This window comes from Quercus robur, chromosome 10 (genome assembly GCF_932294415.1).
Source record: "Quercus robur chromosome 10, dhQueRobu3.1, whole genome shotgun sequence".
Taxonomy (NCBI): domain Eukaryota; kingdom Viridiplantae; phylum Streptophyta; class Magnoliopsida; order Fagales; family Fagaceae; genus Quercus; species Quercus robur.
This window is the reverse complement of record NC_065543.1, coordinates 13,043,970-13,065,651: the sequence shown is the minus strand read 5'-3', so window position 1 is coordinate 13,065,651 and position 21,682 is coordinate 13,043,970. Positions and strand designations below refer to the sequence as shown.

Sequence of the window (21,682 nt, the reverse complement as noted above, 5' to 3'; positions counted from 1 at the left end):
AGAATGGTAACAAAATTTGGTGGGCATAACAAAATTATCTCTCTTAGTGGGAACTAATGAAGTTGAAATACATGAACTACGGCTGATACAAATAAAAAATTTCCATAATGAAACACAGCAATACCTAAGTTTCCCGAGGACGATACCAGCTTCATTGGATCGCTCGTAACCAATATCTTCAGGAGCTATTATTTCATATGTGCCTTTGTGCTTAAGCATTCCATCCTACAAACAAAAGGCATTATTGTAATTAAAGTTTCAATTACAATAACCACCCCCCCCCCCCAAAAAAAAAAGAGGAAAAATAAATTACGAATGACATTTGTTTATAATGCAAACCTGATACACACACACACACACACACACATCAGATTATAATATATAAGTTCATAACCCGAGTCCATTCCTGTTTTGGGCAGAACAAAACTATTAATTCTTTGATACCAATAAAGTAATAGGGATCTTGAACTAAGATAAAGATTCTAGAAAAAAAGGCCAGTATAGCTTTTGTCAATGTTATACCCCGTAACTTTTTCTCATTTATTGGATGTGCTTTTGTCAAATTCACCGTTGGATTACATTGTCTCCTTATATCTTTCGGCTTGCAAAATATCAAAATGATCATCATAGATCAATAACTATCTCATCTAAAATATATATATTAGATTAAATTTTAATTTGTTGTCATTAAAATCATACACAAAACATGAGTTTATAGATCGGATAGTAAATTAGATCCAACAATAACAACAAAGCCTTAGTCTCAAAAATTTTGGGTTGGCTATAAATCCTCAACAAATTAGCTAGCATCAATTGGATATTAAATAAGATCCAATTGACACTATATTTTGCAGATCATTTAATCCAACAATTGAATTTTCAACATATAAATCCAATAAAAAGTTATTATAGCTTATTGTTAAATTTTTTAATAAATTACTCTTACTTATCAACAAAAAAAAAGTTATTATAGGGTGGAGCATTGACAAAGAGTTACATCAAGATTAATTTAATATAACCCATTTATATATATATATATATAGACACACACACACTTGACCGAGCAAGAGTTTGACCAGGCTAACCAATTTGATAACCTGTCTTGTAGGGTTGGCAAAAAAAAAATTCAGAAGCCTCTAAAAAACCTAATATGAGTTTACTAACTTCACATACAGCTGTACCCAGTATGCAGTTGTAAAATTAATTTACCTACTTACTGGTTTCCATACAGGTAGCGGAGTTTCAAATCCCTTAATTATCCAACTAAATCCATCTGTATGACTACTAACCCCCCAAAAGCTAGTCCTCCTATAACTATATCAACCTCTAACGCCCCTCCTTTTAAAAAATAAAAAAAAATTAATAAATAAATAAATAAATAATAAAACACAGAGAGCCATAAAGAGGCCTCTTCATAAATTCTATTTCTATTGTTCAATATAAAAAGTAAAGTGCTTCAGATTTCTAAATCAATTTTTTTTTCCAATCATGTGCAAACCTTGATAGATAATAGATTGCTATTCTAGCCACTTCCTACCAACTCTTCAAAATGAGCTATAACAGATAGGGTGCAGTCACAGAGATAATAAGTGAAAAGTACCTGATGGATACCACTTTCATGAGCAAAAGCATTAGGACCAACAATAGCTTTGTGTGGCTGCACATGCAACCCAGTGTACTCCTCAACCTAAACAATTATGCCTTGAGTATCAAAAGTGCATTCAACCAACAATGAAAAAATAGGTGTAATTTGTACAGTGAAGAAATTACCATCTTGCTTGTCATATAAATGTGCCGTGTATTAATTCCAGTATAAAGACCTCCCAAGACATCCCCTTCATGGCATTTTAAGATCATTACAACCTGCATATTTCAAAAGTATGTTAGAGCACTTTAAACAACAATAGGGTAATCAATGGCAAAGAGAACAATGAAACAATATAGAAGAATATGAAGAAATTAGCTACGAAAAAAATCTTTCATGAAGCCACAACCTTATAATTGAACCCTTTCTTAAATAAATAAAAATAAAATAAAATAAAATAAAAGTTGGGGGGATGGGGAGTTCCACTTCAGTTATAGCTCATTGGCTTAAACTATTTATTTTAAAAGGATGAAAGATGCCAAAAACAAGACCTGGTTAGAAACCATAACAAGTCTACATAATCTTATACAGCTTAGTTTCATTTGCTAATAAAGAACGCAAGATGGCATACAGGGAGACAGAAAAGATATCAAGGTCCATTCTACACTAAGATCCGAAAAGTTATCAAATTTTGTGTTTGGACTGTTGGAATGTTGGGAGGTCAGTTTCAATGCCATAGAGGAGCCAAGGAGTGGCGAGCCTTGTGCATCATGTATGTGGTTTGAAAGAAAGAGACAGGTCTTTGATGGCATCAAATGTCCTGCCTATGTCGTCAATGAACTCATTTTGCAGACATTGTTTGATTGGATGTATGCTCTAGGAGGCACCCCCTCCATGTCTCTGGTTAATTTTATTGATTCTCTTTCCTTTTGAGTTCTATACTTTGAATTGGGCTAGTCTATATCCTATGTCTTTCCTTCTCCTTTTCTAATAAAATTTTGCTTAAAAAAAAGACCTTCCCAGAATTGTATAGCATTGCTTGTAACAAGGATGCTTCAGTGGCATAATTGTTGTTTCCCTCAAGGGATGGTTATCACTAGAATGTCAGTTTTGTTCGTCCAGCACAAGATTGGGAGTTGGAATTGATTGCAACCTTCTTAGATTTGATATATTCTGGTTTGATGAGAAGTAATGCAGCGAATCAGCTCTATTTGAAACCTTCTTCCAAGCATATTTTTTATGTTTGATCCTATTATAGGGTCCTACATTCTAATACCCAACTATCTTTTCCTTGGAATACCATATGGAAGCCAAAAGTACCAATAAAGGTTAGTTTCTTCCTTTGGTCAGCTGCTTTGGGGAGGATTTTAACCATGGATAATTTGAGAATTTTAACTGGGGTTGTGGATCTTTTAGCTAGCCGGCCTAGTAAGTTCAACAAGCATAGATCTGCAGCGATTTGGGCCATGATCCCTCATTGTCTCGTGGGTTATCTGGCAGGAACGGAATGCTTGTACATTTGAAGGAAATGAGAGATCAATCTATAACTTGAAGCTACTTTTCCTCCGAACTTTATTTGAGTGGACAAATGCCTCAGGGCCTTTTACTTTTGTTTCTTTAGCTAATTTGCTTGATTGTTGTAATTTTCATGTTTTGTAGTTTGTTTTTTGCTGATCCTTAGCACACTGCCTGTGTGCTTTGGTTCTTTGTGTTACTCTCTCTTTTCTTCAATGAAGTTTTATTTATTTATTTTAAATGTTCTATGGTTCCAACATCATGAAAGGAGCTTTCATTTTTTATTATCGTTCTCATCCTTGAGACTAACTTCTGGTCTGTGCAGTCACCTTTTGGAATCTCTGTACTGGTTCCCACCGGTTCTCGTTGCTAAAGAACTTGTACAACTCACGAAAAATTTTCAATCATACGCCTTATCTCATCCATCTTCGTCTGTTGGTCTTGATTTTGTCTACCCCCAAGACCTCTACCATGACCAACCATAGATTAAAGGTTGCAACCTTAGACTCTAATCTAAATTATGTGGCTTAGATCTAGAATATTTTGCTCTGATACCACTTGATGATGGTGAGGACAAACTAGATCTAGTGTAGGAAAAGGCTTCAAAGAGAAATTCCAACAACAAACAAGATTAAGGCAAAGAAAAAGATAATAAGATTGAAGTTGGAACAATCAAATATCAATTTCTAGGCTCAGAGAGGTCAACAAATATTCAAATCACAAATAAGAAGAGGTTTCCTACAATGACTCAAAGGAGGCTATTTATAATAGCCTTAGTAACCCTAGTATCCTAACCCTAGTATCCTAACCCTTTATATTACATATAACAAGTTAATCCTGACAAACCAACTTCATTAAAAGTCATATGACCTTTGAAAATACTAATGACACAGTGATAAATAAAACATAAATTAGATAAATAAAAAACAATGAACTAATGGGCCTTCTTTTCTTTTTCGTTGATCTTAAAATCTCCTGCATCAAATTTCTAACTGACAACGACATCCAAAATGCTTGTATACTTTAATTAGTGAGAATTTTTTGAAGAACAAGGGGGAGAGAGAGAGAGACTTATAAACATGGACATACAGAAATCAGGATCAGAAACAAGATGCATTTGATTTTGAATTAATTTTTGATGACATTGATCTAAGTGCATATGGATGCCCGGAAGCCTTGTAAGTCCATATAATATCTTCAGACATATGTGAGTAGCATATGTTCTATGGCACACCATAATAATATTGGAGGCATCTGAAGGATAGTAATTACTTAAGGCCGCAATGGGAGACGCTAATGGTCATACGCAAGGCCTTTTTAATGGGAATGAAAGTGACCTCATTTAATGACCAATTATAATTTGGTGTTAGGTTAGCATACGACAAGAATCATGTTCTCATAAATTATTTGTAATAGCATTCACACATAGGAAGCATAGAAACAAATTCAGGATATGGAAAGAGATTATACATATGTGGCAAGAGGACACGCCAATAAATAAATACAATGTTTCATATGCATGTCAATTTTTTGTTAACTTTTTTGATATTCTATAGTTCTTTGGAATAATAATTTTATCATTCAAGAACCCCTAATTTAAAAGTTAGTCAAAATTTAGCTAATGAACTCTAACTCAAATGACACCTACTTCCTTTGTAAGAGCAAGGTTGAGGGTGAGGTCATGGCTTCAACACCAACCATTTATTTGCAAGTGTAACTTACCAATAAAAACAAAGTATCTTGAACCCATTTTACATATTCAGTTACAGATATAATCTTAATCTCTAGTTAAATATGCACAATTCTAAAATATCATATATTTAGCTAGGAGTATTGGATAAGTTTATGTGTCTCCCTGTTACAAGTATCCATGCCACATAGAATTAGATATTCATTTTCTGCAGAACCTCATATGATTCAGTACTCACCTCCTCTAGTGAAGCATTCCCAGCTCTTTCACCAATGCCATTGATTGTCACTTCCAGCTGCCTCGCACCAGCACATGCCCCCTGAACAGATGAAACAAAAAATGAGTGCAATTTCTTTTTCCCGATGAATAAACAGAGCAAAAGAAAAGATGGACATACCGATACAGTGTTAGCAGTAGAAAGCCCAAGATCATTTTGGCAGTGAGTTGAAATAATAACATTTTCAATTCCAGGGGTATTGGCCTTTATATCAGAAATCAATTTCCCAAATTCAGTTGGCACAGTAATGCCCACAGTGTCAGGTATGTTTAGAGTTGTCGCACCAGCCTTTATAACTTCACCCAATATTTCATAAAGGAACTCCTTATCAGATCTAGTAGATTCAAAGAAACAAAAGATTGTTAGGTTTTCTAATCTAATGAAGAATAAAGGCCAAAATACATTGTTAGTTCCTAAAATTTAGCCCATGAGCGATTTTAGTCCTTGAAGTTTAAAGTAATCTCTTTTAGTCCATAACATATTTAAAGTTATCATTTTTAGTCCCTAAAAAACTTGAAGTGATTGGATTTAGTCCTTGCAAACTTAAAGTGACCACTTTTAGTCCTTATGGAATGAACGCATCAGTTATGCCACATCGTGTGAGGGACTAAAAGCAATCACTTTAAGTTTGATAGGGACTAAAATCACTCATGGGCTAAACAGCCTAAAATTTAAGGAACAACAGTGTATTTAGGCAATAAAAAAAAGAGCCAATGACCAACTATAGAGAACAATCACCATCGAGAATAGGCTTTTCCTTTTTCTCTCTTTTTGGCTTGCTAGAAGTCTATAATCTTATTGAGAATAAAGTACAACAAATAGCAACACATCAATAACTCTATCAGAGTTCTAAATAAAACAATAAAAAATGAGAAATCAGGAAACCTCTCATGAACAAAATGAAAACCATTCACAATAAACAATTTTTCTCAGATAGGCTACTCACAATTGTCTACCAATCACCTCTCCCAGACCATGCAAAAGTGGGAGTTTTGTGCACTAACACGTGGAGTAAGTGTAGAAAACAAAGTCGAGCTAAGCGATTGAACACTTAAACTTGACAGGACTGTCCCAAGAAAAAACAGCATAGTCATTTTTCAATTATACTGTTCTACTCTTTTTGCCCCAATACCAACCATTAATTGAAAATGGTTTCCCATTTCCATCAAAATAAGCACAAAAGTTACCCATTTGCAAATTTTGCAACAATGCAGAACAAGTCCCTACTTTATCACATGTAGCTAGAGTACCAATTGGTCAATATCTTATAGAATTAGTCATAAACACAAATCTTAGCATTTTAAAATTTCACTTTTTTTTCACAAACCCATTTCAGAAAACTGAAAAAGCAAGCTGAAAAGCAAACCTCCCAGCATCTTCGGGGCTAAACTCGACGTCGTCACAGCCCAAGCTCCTTGCAAAACTCACCATACTCCTTGCAATCTCAATGACCTGTTCTTTGGTCTTCCTCAACTTGAATTCCATGTGAATAGCACTGGTGGCAATGAAGGTATGAATCCTGGGTCTTTTAGCGTACTTGACAGCTTCCCAGGCTCTCCGAATATCTTTCTCATTGCACCGAGAGAGGCCACAGATGACCGGAACGTACCCATCGGCATCGACAGCATTGCCAACCTCCTTGGCAATGGCCTTCACGGCCTCGAAATCGTCGTTGGAGGCGGCGGGGAAGCCGGCCTCGATGATGTCGACGCCGAGCTTGGCGAGCTGCCTGGCAATGTCGAGTTTTTCCTTGGAGGTTAGAGAGGCGCCGGGGGATTGCTCGCCGTCGCGGAGAGTGGTGTCGAAGATGCGGACGTAGTTGGGGTCCGAGATGCGGTTGGGGATGTAATTGGGGCGGCGGCGGGGGGAAGGCGTGGGTGTGGGAGTGGAGTTTGATGGGGTTTGTTGGGGGTGGGAACAGGAGATGGCGGTCTTTTTTAAGGTGAAAGGGAATGAGTGTTTTGGAGAGAAATGAAGAGGAGAGTGGTGGTGGTGGTGTGGAGTTATGGGGTTTAGTGGGGAAATGGAAGTTGTGGGTGTGGGGGAGAACTTGAGGGTTGAGAAAACGGCGGCCATGGGTTAGAGAGAGAGAGAGAGAGAGAGAGAGAGATTGTTAGCTGTTAAGCCCTGAAGGAGGGAGTGGAGGTTTATGACATTTGGAGATGGGGGTGTATCATATGAATATACCTTGTATGAATCTTCGTCACTTTTTTTCCATCACCCACACTTTCCACAACGGAGTGTTGCGAGGTTATAATCTTATATTTTGTTGATTTTATCCGATTACAAATGTGCAAGTTAAATGTTTTTGAGTAATTGTAAGACCCAAAATTTTCACAATTGAGCATATTATGCTAGTTGTTTGTCACTGTTAGGCAAAGAGTTATTTTAGTTTTAGAATCACTAGTAAATCCACAACTTTCCCCTGTAACATATTGTGATTTAGCTGTTTCTCATTTTTACATTGATCAACCATTTTTTTTTTTTTTTTGCTATTTATAATTAATTGCGTAAAAAAAAAAATTGTAGCAAAAGTTGTGAATTTGTTTTTGTTATTAGATTTTTTTTGTTGCATAAATTCACCACTTTTTTTTCTCCACGACTTGCCAACTCAGAGTTGTGGCAAAGTTGCATAAAAAAAGATCTAAATTTTTTCTATGTTTTATATACAAATATATATATATATGAAATTTTTTCTATGTTACCTTATGGATATGTCACTGACTCAAGCCTACGAGTGCCAAGAAGACAGTGTTGTGGGCCTTGTGGCGGCTTTGAATTAGTCTAGGGTTGGTGGTGAAAGTGTAATCTTCAATTTTTATTTTACTTGTGTATATTGATCCTACCCTAAACTCTTATATCGAAAAATTATTAGGTATTTTCGGAGTATCATAAATACGTAGTCTTTCCTCTCACATGAATGGCAAGTCCCATTATAAATTTAATTAGTGTGACCTACTATTCATGTGAGAGGAGAGAATATGTATTTATGGTATTCTGGAAATACACAATAATTTTCCTCTTATACCCTACAAGCATTTATAATTGTGAAGTAATAATCGCACTAAAAATATGCGGATGAATTAATAGTTCATGAAAGCAAAAGTTAAGATCAAAGTGGAAGACCGAAAGTTATATGAGGGGACCATATTTAGAAAATTTTGGACATTTTCACTGTTTTATATTTGTACTGTTTTATAATGACAATGACAATGACAACGTTCCTATCTTATTCAGCCCAAAAAAAAAGATTGTTCCTATCTTTTCATGTATTTATTTATATACTAGTCGCTAACGCGTGCTATGCACGGGAACCTACCTATTTGTAAGGTAAACTAAAATAATTTTATAAAATTTAAAATTGATTAAGAAACTACACCATTTGCTCTTGTATGACTTCAATTTGTGTTACAATTTCAGATAATGCAAAAAGATAACTCAAAAATTCAGATATTAAAACTTCTGAAAGATCAAAAAATATTGAAGAATCAGATGATTCACTGCTTAGGAATTATTGAAAAAAAACAAAATATATATGGCTAAACAATAGAGAAATATAAGAGAAAGATGAGTTACATTCAAAAGAATAATTTCAATTATTACAAACTTTTTATCTTGTAAAAAAAGGCTAAAGAGAGTTTGGTGGTTCATATACAAAAATTACTTTTTAAAAAATATATGAAAAATAATAAAATAATTTTTTTTAATAAAATAGAGAAGAAGAAAATAACATAAGAAGAGTTCATACCTCTACTCAGCTTTTATAGTGTTAATGATTTATTCGCCATTATTCTTTTGATTGAACTACCCTTACTGCTTGGTGTCACGATCCCAATATACCCAATTCTATGTTCTGCCATTGTTTTTTCTCCTTCCTTTGAGCGTGTGAGGTTTAGAGACACTTGCTGGTCTATATATATGCCATGTAGAATATGATATGTTTGGGGATTTAGATAGACTCAATCTTTCTAACAACTTTTGAACTTCACATTTAAGATTTCAATTAGTATTGGGAAAATTTATAAATTAACAATGTTTGAGTTTAAGTTTGAGTTTGAGTTTGAGTTTAACTTGGACTTGTTAGAAAAATAGCACTACTTGTTAAGTTTGAATTAAACAAAAATAATTTTGTTTAAAAAAAAATGATAATGATGAGTTTGAGTTTAAATTGGACTTGTTAGAGAGATAGAGTTTCACTCCTTATTAAGTTTGGATTGAACAAAAATAATAATTGTAAGAGTTTTAGAGATTTCAGTTATATATATATATATATATATATAGAGAGAGAGAGAGAGAGAGAGAGAGAGAGAGAGAGAGAGAGAGAGAGAGAGAGAGAGAGAGTTAAAACTGTTATAAAAAAGTAAATAAAGTAAAACACTAACTAAAACGTATTGCTGTAAAACACAAACTGAAAAGTTTATAGTGCATTCTAAAAATTAAAAAAAAAAATTATAGTGAAATATTGAAACGTATTGATAAAGTATATTTATATATATACTGATGAGGTATTTTACTTTCAATTTCTATTTTGACATATGGGACATGCGCATGCATACAAAAGATTTACTCTCTTGCACCATATACTTATCACGTCAGAAACTGGATCATGCCAATTAACCGAAAGTATAAATTAGGATTGCTTCTTGAGACCCTTCAGGAGGAACTTCGCTTCAAATATAACTAAATCTGCTTTTCCACATTGTTTGACTTGGATATATTATTTTTGTTATAGAATTTTAGTTGAAGTAGAATTTTCGAGGTCTTAAGACATATATCTAATAGAGTTTTACTTAAACTAAACTATTGTAACACTTGATAAGATAATTACACATTAAAGAGAAATAATAAATATATAAGATATAAAATCTAAAATAAAAATAAAAATAAAATAGTGGTGACGTGGAAAATTGTGAGAGTTTCAGAGGCTTCGGTTTTAAGTAGAATTTTCGAGGTCTTAAGACATATATCTAATAGAGTTTTACTTAAACTAAACTATTGTAACACTTAATAAGATAATTACACATTAAAGAGAAATAATAAATATATAAGATATAAAATCTAAAATAAAAAGAATTTAAAATAAAAATAAAAATAAAATAGTAGTGACGTGGAAAATTGTGGGAGTTTCAAAGGCTTCGGTTATATATATATATATATATATATATATATATATAGATAATGCTAAAACGTAGATGAGGCTTTTGCCATTTAACAAAGGTGCAGGGGCAAAGGGCCAAGTCTCTTTCTAACCTGTTCTTTTTAATTAAAAAAAAATTTAAAAATTATAAAAAAAAAAAAAAAAAAAAAAAAAAAAAAGAAGCAGCAGCCAAAGTCTCTATATTTTTTTAAAGCTCAAATCTATTCAAAATTTTATTTAAAAATAAAAAAACTAAACTAAACAATTTTCTTATACGTGTTGTTAATGCTTCTTTATATAAGAGAGTGTGTGTGTATATATATATATATATATATATGCAATGTTTGTGTATTATTAATAGAGCCAGCTGAACAATAGATGCAATCGCCTAAGGCCCCCATATAAGAAAAGGCCCCCACTTGTAAAAAAAAAAAAAAATATATATATATATATATATATATATATAATATTTATCTATATATTTTAATTACAAAAAAAAATTAAATAGATTTATTGGTCAATAAAATGCATTAAAAATGTCACATTGTATCCCAAAATGCAGAATACTACACAACAACAATGCACACAACTTGATAGGACAAGACTGCACAGTGCACACTGTGCAGTCTTGTCCACAAGCCCCAACACATCACAATGCCTAAGCTAAGCTGGCCCCCACACGGTCGCACACTAATTAATAAGTTATCACATTTTTTTCAATGCAAACTCTTACTTTATCAATTATTATAAATTATCACACCAATTAATAATTTGATATATATTATATTAACTCATTTGTATTATAGTGATACTAATTTATTGAACCATGTAATAAATTAATTTTTATTTGTGCAAATTTAGACTTTAAAGTTTAAAAAAGAATCCACTTAAAATTTTCGCCTAAGGCCCCCAAAATTGTTGAGTTGGCCTTAATTATTAATTGACATTTACATATGCATGTAAGAGTTTTTTTTACGTGTAGTCAACATCTATCTATCAATTATTTATCTATTTATCTACTAGCATCATGAAACATGCTTTGCAAGTACGATGAGGTTTTTTATTTATTTTTTTTGTGTTTAAAACACGTGTGATGAGAATTTTTTTTTTTTGGTTTAGTGAAATAATATTTAAAAGTGAGATAGAGATAATATCTTGATTTTTAGGATTTTTCTTTACATGAGAGTTGATAAAAAGTTTGAAATTCTAAAACTTATAAATTTTTTAAAAAATAATAAATTACTCTTTTAAATAGTTTTTGTTCTAAAATTTAAAATTATCTAACTAAAAGATATGGGTATTTTAGAAAGTTTAAGAATTTATGTAAAGATATTTTAGTACACAAAATGATGAAACCCAAACAGAAAATTCTTTTACTAATAGTATAGAATAGATAGATGTAAGGACCAGATTTGAGTCCCTAGCCTAGACGATGGATGGTCCTAGGCCCAAAAAGCCCAAAACAATGAATTTGTAGAAAGTGGGTTAGAAAAACTGGGTTAAAATGAGTTAAATAACAAATAAAGTGAGCTCCATTGACAAGAATAGGAAAGTAGATTGAATTAATCCAAAGAAAGTCGTCCTCGGCACAGTCCGAGGAAGTCAGTTCATATATATTTCTCACAAGTTTGATAACAAAGTTGGTTCCTGATTGCTACAGTGTTTCTTTCTTGATTTCTCGATTCCCTCTCCATGGAGGGTCTCTTCTATTATATAGTTCTCCTTAGGCAATCTTGGTCCTTCACTTATTGATCATCCAAGCCACCACTTGAGTGCTTATCCCATCAGACACCCTCTCAGTCCCTCTATGCGTTGGGGTAGCCAATGCAACACTGTTCAAGGATCTTCTCCACATTAATGCAGCCAGAAAGTTAGCTGCAAAGCGTTTAATGCGATGGTAGCAGCTTTCTTCTTAGATATTTTAGGACTCCTCCTTGTCTTGTGTTCCCGTAGCACTTATCTGTATCAACATAATGTTCCTGGAACGTTCCCCTGGACAACAGACCACCCCTACAGACCTCGGCCTTAGTTAGCCGAGGAGGCATTCATCCTCGGCACAACCCCCTGAGCCGTTATGATCAAAACCGACTTCTTTATTTGCTAACATGGGCTCTCTTGACAATGTTTACCATCCTCGGACACCTTCCAATCCTCAGCTTGGGCCTTAGGCCCATTATATACATAAATAATAAGCTCTTGGGCACCATACCCCTACAATAGCCCCTCGAGATTCTTCTTTTTGGCTCCTCAGGAAGAAAGGAGGATTTCGACGTCACTGTAGTTGCCTTGTGCTCTCTGCATCCCACCTCTGCTAGTGAAGACGCCTTTTTAACTGCCCAAGGCACGCTTCTGGTGCTTTGGCATTCAAGACGTACCTTCATTAAATTCTTACAGCTTCCTGTTCCCCACGTTCTACAGCATGATGCAAATCCAACAGCTGATGTTTTTGTTGGGTACCGAGCGGGAATTTTCCCGCTTCTAACCCCCTCCTTAATATAAATACCTCTCAAATCAACTTCTCATCTCACTTTAGCATTCATTCCGTCTTAGCGCACATAAATTTGAACCTGCACACTTTTCCAACTCATTTGAGCCCTTACAAATACCAAAGGCTTGTCCAAGGACACTTTTATTCTTTCAGTAGTCTTCCTGAACTTTTACTCTTTATTTTTCTATACACTCTTCTTTTCTTTGTGTCTTTTCCACCTCGGCTCCATTTTCTTTTCTCAATCGTCTTAGTCCCTCCCCACCTTTCCAAAAATGGGTAAATTCAAAAGTTTGGTAGACTCTGAGAAGGGGATAGAAAACTTCATAGCTCAGTATAGGATCCCTTCAAGAGTAGGTATTAGATATTGTAAGGAAGGGCAATGGTTTGAAGAAAGGCGAGAGGGGGAGGTAGTGATCCCAATGATCACTTTCATAGAGGGTGGGATGAGGATTCCCATGGGCACTGTGACCAGAGATTACCTTAGGGCTCATAGGTTAGCCTCCAACCAGTGTGTCCCAAACGTATTTAGGATTTTAGGAAGCATAGATTCCTTTAATGAAAAAATGGGTTTAGGGCTTACCCACCATGATGTTAATGGGTTTACAACCTCCACCATCTGAAGGGGCAGGGGTATTACTTAAAGTCTATTGGCTGGCGTGGCGCTGATGTGGCGATTAAAATATTATTAAAAAATATTATTTGACATTTTTATATGCGACGTTAGCATTTTAATTTTTTATAAAAAGCCATGTCAGATAATTTAAAACAATAAAGAAAATAAATTAAAAAACAAAACTTGACACCAAAAAAATACTCAAAATCAAATACACAAAAAACCCATAATTTTTCTTCAGAAACAAACACACAAAAAACTCAAAATCTCTATCTCACCTCCACAGAAACCCCAAGACCCTACTACCTCCTCATCTTCTTCGACGCCACCCAGCTCCACAACAAGTCGGAGCTCCAACTCAAAACCCTCCACTGCAAATTCTCTCTCCTCGCCCAATCCGCGTCGTCACTCAGCACCAGTCCCCGAAGCAATCGTAGTAGATGGACCAGGGCAATTTCTTGCGACTCGCCAAGTCGATGGTCGATTTCGTCCAGGCCAAGACCAAGCTCAACGTTGGTCCGATTCACTGGCCTCCGTTCCTCTCCACCAGGCAATTGGGCTTCATCGTGGTTCCGACCTTGGTTTGGATCCCTTTCGCGATCAAGAAGATCGTGAAAGGCGAGACCTTGCTTCCGGATCCCAAGCTTTGGCTCGTCGGCTCGGTTTTTGTTTACTTCTTCGGCTTTCTCTTTGGATCTGGGTTTAGTGAAAGAGATGGTGGGTTCTGGGTTTGACTGGGTTTGCTTGGATTTGGGCTTTCTCTTCGGCTTTGATTGGTGATCGTTGGTGGGTTTGACTGGGCTTGATCAGATCTGGGTTTAGAGAAAGAGATGTTGGTGGTGCTGGGTTCGACTGGGTTGGTTGGTTGGTTGGGATTGCAAGGTTTGTTGTTTGTTGTTGGTCTGATCGGTGATCGTTTCTAGACATTTGGAGTTTGGGGTTTGCTGGAGATTTGGTTTTGGCGTTTGCTGGGAATTTCGCTTTTTGAAATTTCTTTTTATTTTTTAAGTTATTAACTTGTTATGGTATTCAAAATTTCTTTGATTATGGTTTGGTTTGGGAGTGGATGAGTTGGGTGCTTTACTGGGTTTCTATTCTTTGGATGGTTTGGTTTAGGTGTGGTTTCGTGTGGGTTTTCCTGTGTTTGCTCTTGTTCATGCTCTTTGATTTAGTGATGTTCATGTTCTTTGATGCTCACGTTCTTTAATTCTGGGTTTGCTCTTTGATTCTGGGTTTGATGTCATTGCTAAGTTTATTTCTTAATTTAAGAAGAACAATGAAGAACAAGTTCTTATGTTCTTAGATCTCAATTCATTTTGTTTTTAATTTTTTTTTATTTAATTAAAAGTAATTTAGATGCTGATGTGGTATTTTTTAATGTCAAAATAAAATTCTTTTTCTGTTAGTTGGATGACGGTAAAGACTTAAATATCACGTGTTAATTGGTTTAGGGACTAAATGTAGTCAAATGAAAATATAGGGACCAAAATATAAGAACTAAAAACCAAAATAGAAAAAAACCAAAATATAAGAACTAAAATGCATTTACCAAAAAAATAAAGAGCCAATGACCAACTATAGAATTAGTCAATATCTTATAGAATTAGTCATAAACACAAATCTTAGCATTTTAAAATTTCACTTTTTTTTCACAAACCCATTTCAGAAAACTGAAAAAGCAAGCTGAAAAGCAAACCTCCCAGCATCTTCGGGGCCAAACTGGACGTCATCACAGCCCAAGCTCCTTGCAAAACTCACCATACTCCTTGCAATCTCAATGACCTGTTCTTTCGTCTTCCCCAACTTGAATTCCATGTGAATAGCACTTGTGGCAATGAAGGTTTGAATCCTGGGTCTTTTAGCGTACTTGACAGCTTCCCAGGCTCTTCGAATATCTTTCTCATTGCACCGAGAGAGGCCACAGATGACCGGAACGTACCCATCGGCATCGACAGCATTGCCAACCTCCTTGGCAATGGTCTTCACGGCCTCGAAATCGCCGTTGGAGGCGGCGGGGAAGCCAGCCTCGATGATGTCGACACTGAGCTTGGCTAGCTGCCGGGCTATTTCGAGTTTTTCCTTGGAGGTTAGAGAGATGCCGGGGGATTGCTCGCCGTCGCGGAGAGTGGTGTCGAAGATGCGGACGTAGTTGGGGTCCGAGATGCGGTTGGGGATGTACTTGGGGCGGCGGCGGGGGGAAGGTGTAGGTGTCGGAGTGAAGTTTGATGGGTTTTGTTGGGGGTGGGAACAAGAGATGGCGGTTTTTTTTAAGGTGAAAGGGAATGAGTGTTTTGGAGAGAAATGAAGAGGAGAGTCGTGGTGGTGTGAAGTTATGGGATTTAGTGGGGAAATGGAAGTTGTGGGTGTGGGGGAGAACTTGAGGGTTGAGAAAACGGCGGCCATGGGTTAGAGAGAGAGATTGCTAGCTGTTAAGCCCTGAAAGAGGAGAGTGGGGTTTTATGACATGGGGGGACTGGGGTGTGTCATATGAACATTCCTTTCACTGAACCTGACCACTGCTAGCTGTTAAGCCCTGAAACAGGAGAGCGGGATTTTATGACACGGGGGGACGGGGGTGTGTCATATGAATATTTCTTTCACGGACCCGACCGCTTTTTCTCTGTCACGCACACGAGTGCTTTGAGGATATAATTTTGGAGAAATTACATGTACGTAATATTTTTACAATAAATTTTAAGTATTACATTGTTAATGGTTGTTATTATTGGTGTAAAAAAGTAATTTTAGTATTAGATTCAAATTTGAATCTAAATAACTAGCTACCTATGATTTATTCTAAAAATATTGTACACATAGAACCTCTTGTGATAAAATATATGTTTTTGAGTAATTTTAGGACCCAAAATTTTTCACAATAGAGCATACTATGTTGGTTGTTTGTCACTAGTGAAGAGGTATGTACACAATATTTTTATAACAAATCGTAAATAATTAGTTGTTACTCGTTCATATTTAAATCTACTACTGAGATTACTTTTTGTTCCCAACAATAACAATCAGTAATAACCCGCTATTTAGAGTTTGTTATAAAAATGTTGTGGATAATAGCATTGCTCTTGTGACAAGTAAATCCACAACTTTCTTATGTGACATATTGTGGTTAGTTGTTTCTCACTTTTATATTGACCGACATTTTTTTTTACTATTTATAATTAATCGCAAGGAAGAATTATAGTAAAAATTGTGAATTTGTTTTTTGTTATTAGATTTTTTTTTGTTGCATAAATTCACCAATTTTTTTTTTTCTCCAAGACTCGTCAACTCAGAGTTGTGGCAAGGTTGCATAAAAGAAGGGTCTAAATTTTTTCTATGTTAATAGAAGAACCTTATGGATATGTCACTGACTCAAGCCTACGAGTGCCAAGAAGACAGAGTTGTGGGCCTTGTAGTGGCTTTGAAATTTTGACCAACTATAGAGAACAATCATCATTGAGAATAGGGTTTTTTCCTTTTTCTCTCTTTTCTGGTTTGCTAGAAGTCTATAATCTTATTGAGAAAAAAGCACAACAAATAGCAACACATCAATAACTCTATCGGAGTTCTCAATAAAACAATAACAAATAAGAAATCAGGAAACCTCTCATGTACAAATGAAAATCATTCACAATAAACATTTTTTCTTAGCTACACCATTCACAATTACCTACGAATCGCCTCTCCCAAACCATGCAAAAGTGGGAGTTTTGTACACTAGGTACAACCTTTCTTTTTATTCACAATAAACTAACATGTGGAGAAAGTGTGTAGAAAAAAAAAATCAAGCTAAGCGATTGAACACTTAAACTTGATAGGACTGTCCCAAGAAAAAACAACAGTCATTTTTCAATTATACTGTTCTACTCTTTTTGCCCCAATACAAACCATTAATTGAAAATGTTTTCCCATTTCCATCAAATAAGTACAAAAGTTACCCATTTGCAAATTTTGCAACAATGCAGAACAAGTCCCACTACAACAAATCTGACTTTTTTCAAGGGTCAAAACCCTTGAAAAATGTATTAAAAAACCTTGAGAAAAATGTATTAAAAAACGAGTCCAATTGACCCTTGATAACCTTCGAAACCATCGAAAATGAATTTTGAAGGCCTTCATGGCCCTCAAAACAAGTGCTCTATCTTATTTTGAGGGTCAAGAGACCCTTAAATAACCTTTTACCAAGGTTTAAAAAATTTACATTTACAACCCTTGATAAATAAGGTTATTTAAGGGGTCTCTTAACCCTCAAAATAAGATTTTATTTTATTTAAAAAAAAAAACCATAATCATGCACAAAATATATATATTTATTTATTTATTTCGAAGAAACTAAATATTTATGATAATTGAGTATAACTAACAGCACAGTTATGAGTTAACCAAGGAACAAAATAGCAATAAATTATAGTCATTTAAGAAGATATAAGCTGACTTATACAGTGGAACTCAATAACATAACTAAGTAGCCAACAAGAGAAATTACTCATACAGTAATGATACCTGGTAGCATCAATATTCATGTGATCAAATGATCCATTAAATATAACCTGGGAAAGTGATAATTGTATTATAAAATAAAAATAGAAATATTCCAAAATCCAAAAACAGTGCAACTAAAAAGGAAAACAGATGGAAGACCTAAGGAAGGAAAAATGAAGAAACATACTTGAGCCATTATTTCATATGTAAGAACAAACTTTACAGGGCCACTAGTTTAATCAAACTCGCTATCGGGGCTTAAACCCGGCCTAGGAACAACCACCCGAAAAAGCAGAATCTTGAGAGACAGAAGAGTAAGTTCATGAACCATTCATCAAGCGAGAGCCTGCAGACAGGAATTGAAATATTGTCAATCACTGTGTAACATAATAAATACTAATAGAAGAGGTACGACAGTCATGCTTTATGAAATCCTAGGTGTTTTGTCATTCCAAGTCCTGTTATAGAGTTCTTACACGGCCTTCACTCACCTTCAACTTCAAGTCTTTCCAAGTGCTACAGGTTTTAAAGTCTTCTTAGTTATTAGTTACTAGTCTAATGAAATAACCCTACATGGAAGCGTAAAAATGGTTGCACATGCGAGTACTGACCCATGATTACTGAAGGTGAACTCAAGTGTAGCATAAAATAGACCAGTTCAAAATGACTTCAAATAATAAAATTCTACTCATTTTTTCATAACAATGACAAATTGGAACATAACTAAAATACTTTATTTGTCACCATCCCATAACTAAAATAGACCATAGTTTCTTGAACCATACTCAAATAAAGTTCAACAGCACTAGTTTATAATCTACTAGCCAACCATAACAAAGATAAATCTTAATGTAGCAAAAGATGTATAATTCACAACAACCTTATATAACAGCACTAATAGTGAAAAGACAAAAAAGAAATTATTACCCCAAATTGATGTCAACATAGTCACAAAAAGGTTCCACTCTCTTTGCAGCCTCTAACAAAATGTCTGGATCATTTGCACAAAATTGGACAAACAATGGCCGATCCTCCTGCAATTAATAGCAAAGTAAAAAAGAGAGAGAGAGAGAGAGAGAAAAAAAAAAAAAAAGAGAGTATAAATTTACAAAGGTAAATGCATAAAATATTAGTTTTAAATACCTTGCAAGTGGTAAATTCCTGGTCACGGTACCTTTCAGTCTCGGTAAAAATGCGAGAGTGCAACATAGGCGTATAAGCTGCCTCGGTAATGGCGAAGGACACCACTATCTTGCCTAATACCACAACTGAAAACATAACTGATATTAGGACTATTATGTATTCCATTCAAGTGGAACACCACCAAAACTTATCTTACACTGTTTGGCAAGCTTGAACCAAGACGCAGAAAATTCTGAAGCGTGATTCGTAATACAATTGACATCAAGAGGCAGAAAATTCAAACATTGTATTAAACTTCTTGTACTCATTCTCTAGTAGAGAAGGTGTGACATTCAAAGGGGGGTCTTTTTTGTAGATGGAATAACCTTTGGCTGGCCATAAAATGCAAAGTATACATATTAACTAGATTAATACACCCATACAGAGTAAACAACAACAACCATGATGCAGATCATAATTGACAACCAATACAGAGTAAATTTTAGATTTACGTTGATAAAAAGGGAAAAGGACAATTTTCCAAAATTTCTGACACAACATGCCTCCAATAGTTTTTGTTGCTTGTGCCCCAAAGGTTTGAAGGAATTGTTATTTCATCACTATGATAATACATTCTCATAATCTAATCTAGACACTCTAGAACTCCCTCAAAACTAATTTTGGTGGTGCAATCTTCCATTCCAGAAAAATATGATATAGTACATACTTAAACTCAACCAGTAAATTACCTTATCTTTAGGAGTTTTTCCAATTGCATTGCGTAGGATCTGTAGTGCAGCCATGAAATTCAACTGCCGGATCTCAAATGAGTAGCTAAAAGCCATATTTTTGTGAAAGAGAATTTCTGATTATGAATGAGCTTCAGACTCTCCCTAGAAAAATTAACAGTAAATGATAGATAAAGGAACTTCCCAGATTAATGAAAAAGCTTATTCATTTCTATTGCAAAATTATAATTTAATATCATAAGTACAATCAAATAACTTAAGAAAACATACACAATAACTTATAAAGAGAAACAGAATGCATATAAATCTACTTGCACTGAAATAGCTTACGTAACTGTATTATCTGGTTTGAATTGTCTACTTAATGAGAAATCAATATATCCACTGGGGAAACCTATATTACAGCTGATCCTTAATGAGAAATAGATTTGGTTCCAACTAAGTAGTACCTCCTCCATGTGCTTGAGGCAAGACGGTTTGTACAAGCTTGGATGCTCCCATCTGGAAACCAATGGATTGACTCAAATGAATTAAACAGGACTTCATTCAGCGCAAATCACCAGTGCAATATGGTAGAGTGAAAAACCTGAGTTGCACATTATATATTACAATAGACATGATAGCTATTGTATTTTTTTTAATTCCTAGTGCAATATGAATTCTTACTACTATAACACAAGCAGTAAGTTATTGTTCCTCTCCCAATGCCTCTTAGTCCTTTATGATCAATCAAGTGAATGGCCTTCAAGCCCCGCAGGTTCTTTTTGCATAAATGGTTTGAACCTCCACATGAAAAAGGCATTGCAAACACAATAAAAGACATTACTGCACATTGGCAATACAAAGCCCACGAATTCTCACATCAAGTCACTGATGTATAAATAACATCAATCTAATCTGAAGAATTTGGATATAAAGAACAGTACCGAAAGATCTTTTTTCATCCTTAAAAGATTCAAAATTCACAATCTAAAGCCCTGAATACTTCCATTCTGAACTATCATTAAAACCCAAAATCATCATTGAGTGAGTAGATCTGAATAATGCAATAAATCCTTAGCTATAGAAATTCAAGATCTAGATCAAATTCTAGGACTTAATCTTTCCACATAGAACCTAAAAATTCAAGCTTTACTTACTATTTTTCATCCAAAATCCAAATAGCAAAATCAACCAATAATTTAAGCTCAAATCAAACCAAAATTTACAAGACAACCGAGTTCAAAATCCAACACAAATTAACAATTTAAGCAATTGAATATATACACACACACAAAGCCAATTCAATCCCAAAATCCTCTCCAATACATCATTCTTTTCCTACAATTTTTAGACAACCAAATAGATTCTCGAATGAATCAAAGAAATTTAATAGAACTCAAATTTCAGCACAAGTTAATGGTTAGGGATTCGAGCTAGAAAACTTACCAATTGAAAACACCAACAATAAAATTATAAAAATGAAAAAAACTAAAAAACTAAAAATTTTCAACAAAAAAAAATCTCAACAAGACCAATACAATATAAACTCATTTATTTTCCTACGATTTCTCAACAACCAAACAGATTCTAAACGAGTCCAAAGAAATTTAAGCGAGCTCAAATTCCACCACAAAGCTAACGAATTGAGCTAGAATTTCAAAGCAATTGAAATAAATGTAACTTTTAAAATAAATAAAAACTCAAACAAAGCCTATTCATTGCAAACAATTTCTCCGAGTAAATCAATAGAAATGCAATGAAATGAAAAGCCATAGAAGATCGTACCTAGTAGAATCGGATATAAGTCTTTGAGTGATTGAGAGAGAAAAGCTTGTTGTCAGGGGCAGAGCTAAAAAATTTGGTTTGGGGGGGCCGAGGTTAAACTATCTCGTAGTGAGTTACAATTCAAGAAAAACTCAAAATGCTACATATATGTTTTTGTGCATTGGTTTAATCAATGTAATTCTTATTAGCACTTAAAAAAACTAAATGACCAATTAAGCATCTTAAGTTCATTTTCCCTTCTAAGTTTCTCTTAGTCATTTTCA

The 21,682-nt window shown here is 34.6% G+C and overlaps 3 protein-coding genes across 8 annotated transcripts in view; all 3 read right to left on the bottom strand.

Moving 5' to 3' along the window:
* LOC126703009 (2-isopropylmalate synthase 2, chloroplastic-like) overlaps window positions 1-15,745 on the bottom strand; it is a 57,583-nt gene extending 41,838 nt beyond the window's left edge. The window contains exons 1-7 of one of the 5 annotated variants that reach the window (XM_050401898.1): window positions 15,578-15,736; window positions 6,434-7,009; window positions 5,188-5,401; window positions 5,029-5,109; window positions 1,771-1,863; window positions 1,601-1,687; window positions 125-225 (exon numbers count right to left, since the gene is read on the bottom strand). In XM_050401898.1, coding sequence (XP_050257855.1) covers window positions 125-225; window positions 1,601-1,687; window positions 1,771-1,863; window positions 5,029-5,109; window positions 5,188-5,401; window positions 6,434-7,009; window positions 15,578-15,708 — 1,283 coding nt within the window. In that variant the 5' untranslated portion in view covers window positions 15,709-15,736. Of the gene's footprint in view, window positions 1-124; window positions 226-1,600; window positions 1,688-1,770; window positions 1,864-5,028; window positions 5,110-5,187; window positions 5,402-6,433; window positions 7,334-15,577 lie in introns of those variants that run through there. The other 4 variants (XM_050401896.1, XM_050401895.1, XM_050401894.1 and 1 more) reach the window with 4 other exon arrangements.
* Window positions 14,968-15,567, bottom strand: LOC126702697 (2-isopropylmalate synthase 2, chloroplastic-like; the record flags this gene model as incomplete). The annotated part of the gene is made up of 1 exon (XM_050401518.1): window positions 14,968-15,567. A coding segment is annotated over one exon (600 nt), but the record flags the coding sequence as incomplete, so codon positions are not given.
* Window positions 15,746-17,796: 2,051 nt separating the features above from the next.
* On the bottom strand, window positions 17,797-21,472 carry LOC126703010 (tRNA-dihydrouridine(16/17) synthase [NAD(P)(+)]-like). 2 transcript variants are annotated; one of them, XR_007647912.1, is made up of 5 exons: window positions 21,420-21,472; window positions 18,925-19,796; window positions 18,709-18,815; window positions 17,969-18,127; window positions 17,797-17,849 (listed from the first exon to the last, which is right to left on the bottom strand). XR_007647912.1 is itself a non-coding variant. In XM_050401899.1 (4 exons), the coding sequence occupies exons 2-4, from the start codon at window positions 19,087-19,089 to the stop codon at window positions 18,040-18,042; spliced, it is 360 nt and encodes a 119-aa protein (XP_050257856.1). In that variant the 5' UTR covers window positions 19,090-19,796; window positions 21,420-21,472; the 3' UTR covers window positions 17,916-18,039. The 2 variants fall into 2 exon arrangements, 1 of the variants encoding a protein (XP_050257856.1); XM_050401899.1 differs by lacking the exon at window positions 17,797-17,849 and having other exon boundaries at window positions 17,916-18,127.
* Window positions 21,473-21,682: the final 210 nt, after the last annotated feature.

What these genes read in the sequence shown, in the direction of transcription:
- LOC126703010 (XM_050401899.1), bottom strand. Translation starts at nt 19,089, where the DNA reads ATGGAATACATAATAGTCCTAATATCAGTTATGTTTTCAGTTGTGGTA. An exon ending in AGGAATTTACCACTTGCAAG is followed by an intron (nt 18,816 to 18,924) that starts GTATTTAAAACT and finishes TATTAATTGCAG; the next exon opens with GAGGATCGGCCATTGTTTGT. An exon ending in TATGTTGACATCAATTTGGG is followed by an intron (nt 18,128 to 18,708) that starts GTAATAATTTCT and finishes TCCTGTCTGCAG; the next exon opens with GCTCTCGCTTGATGAATGGT.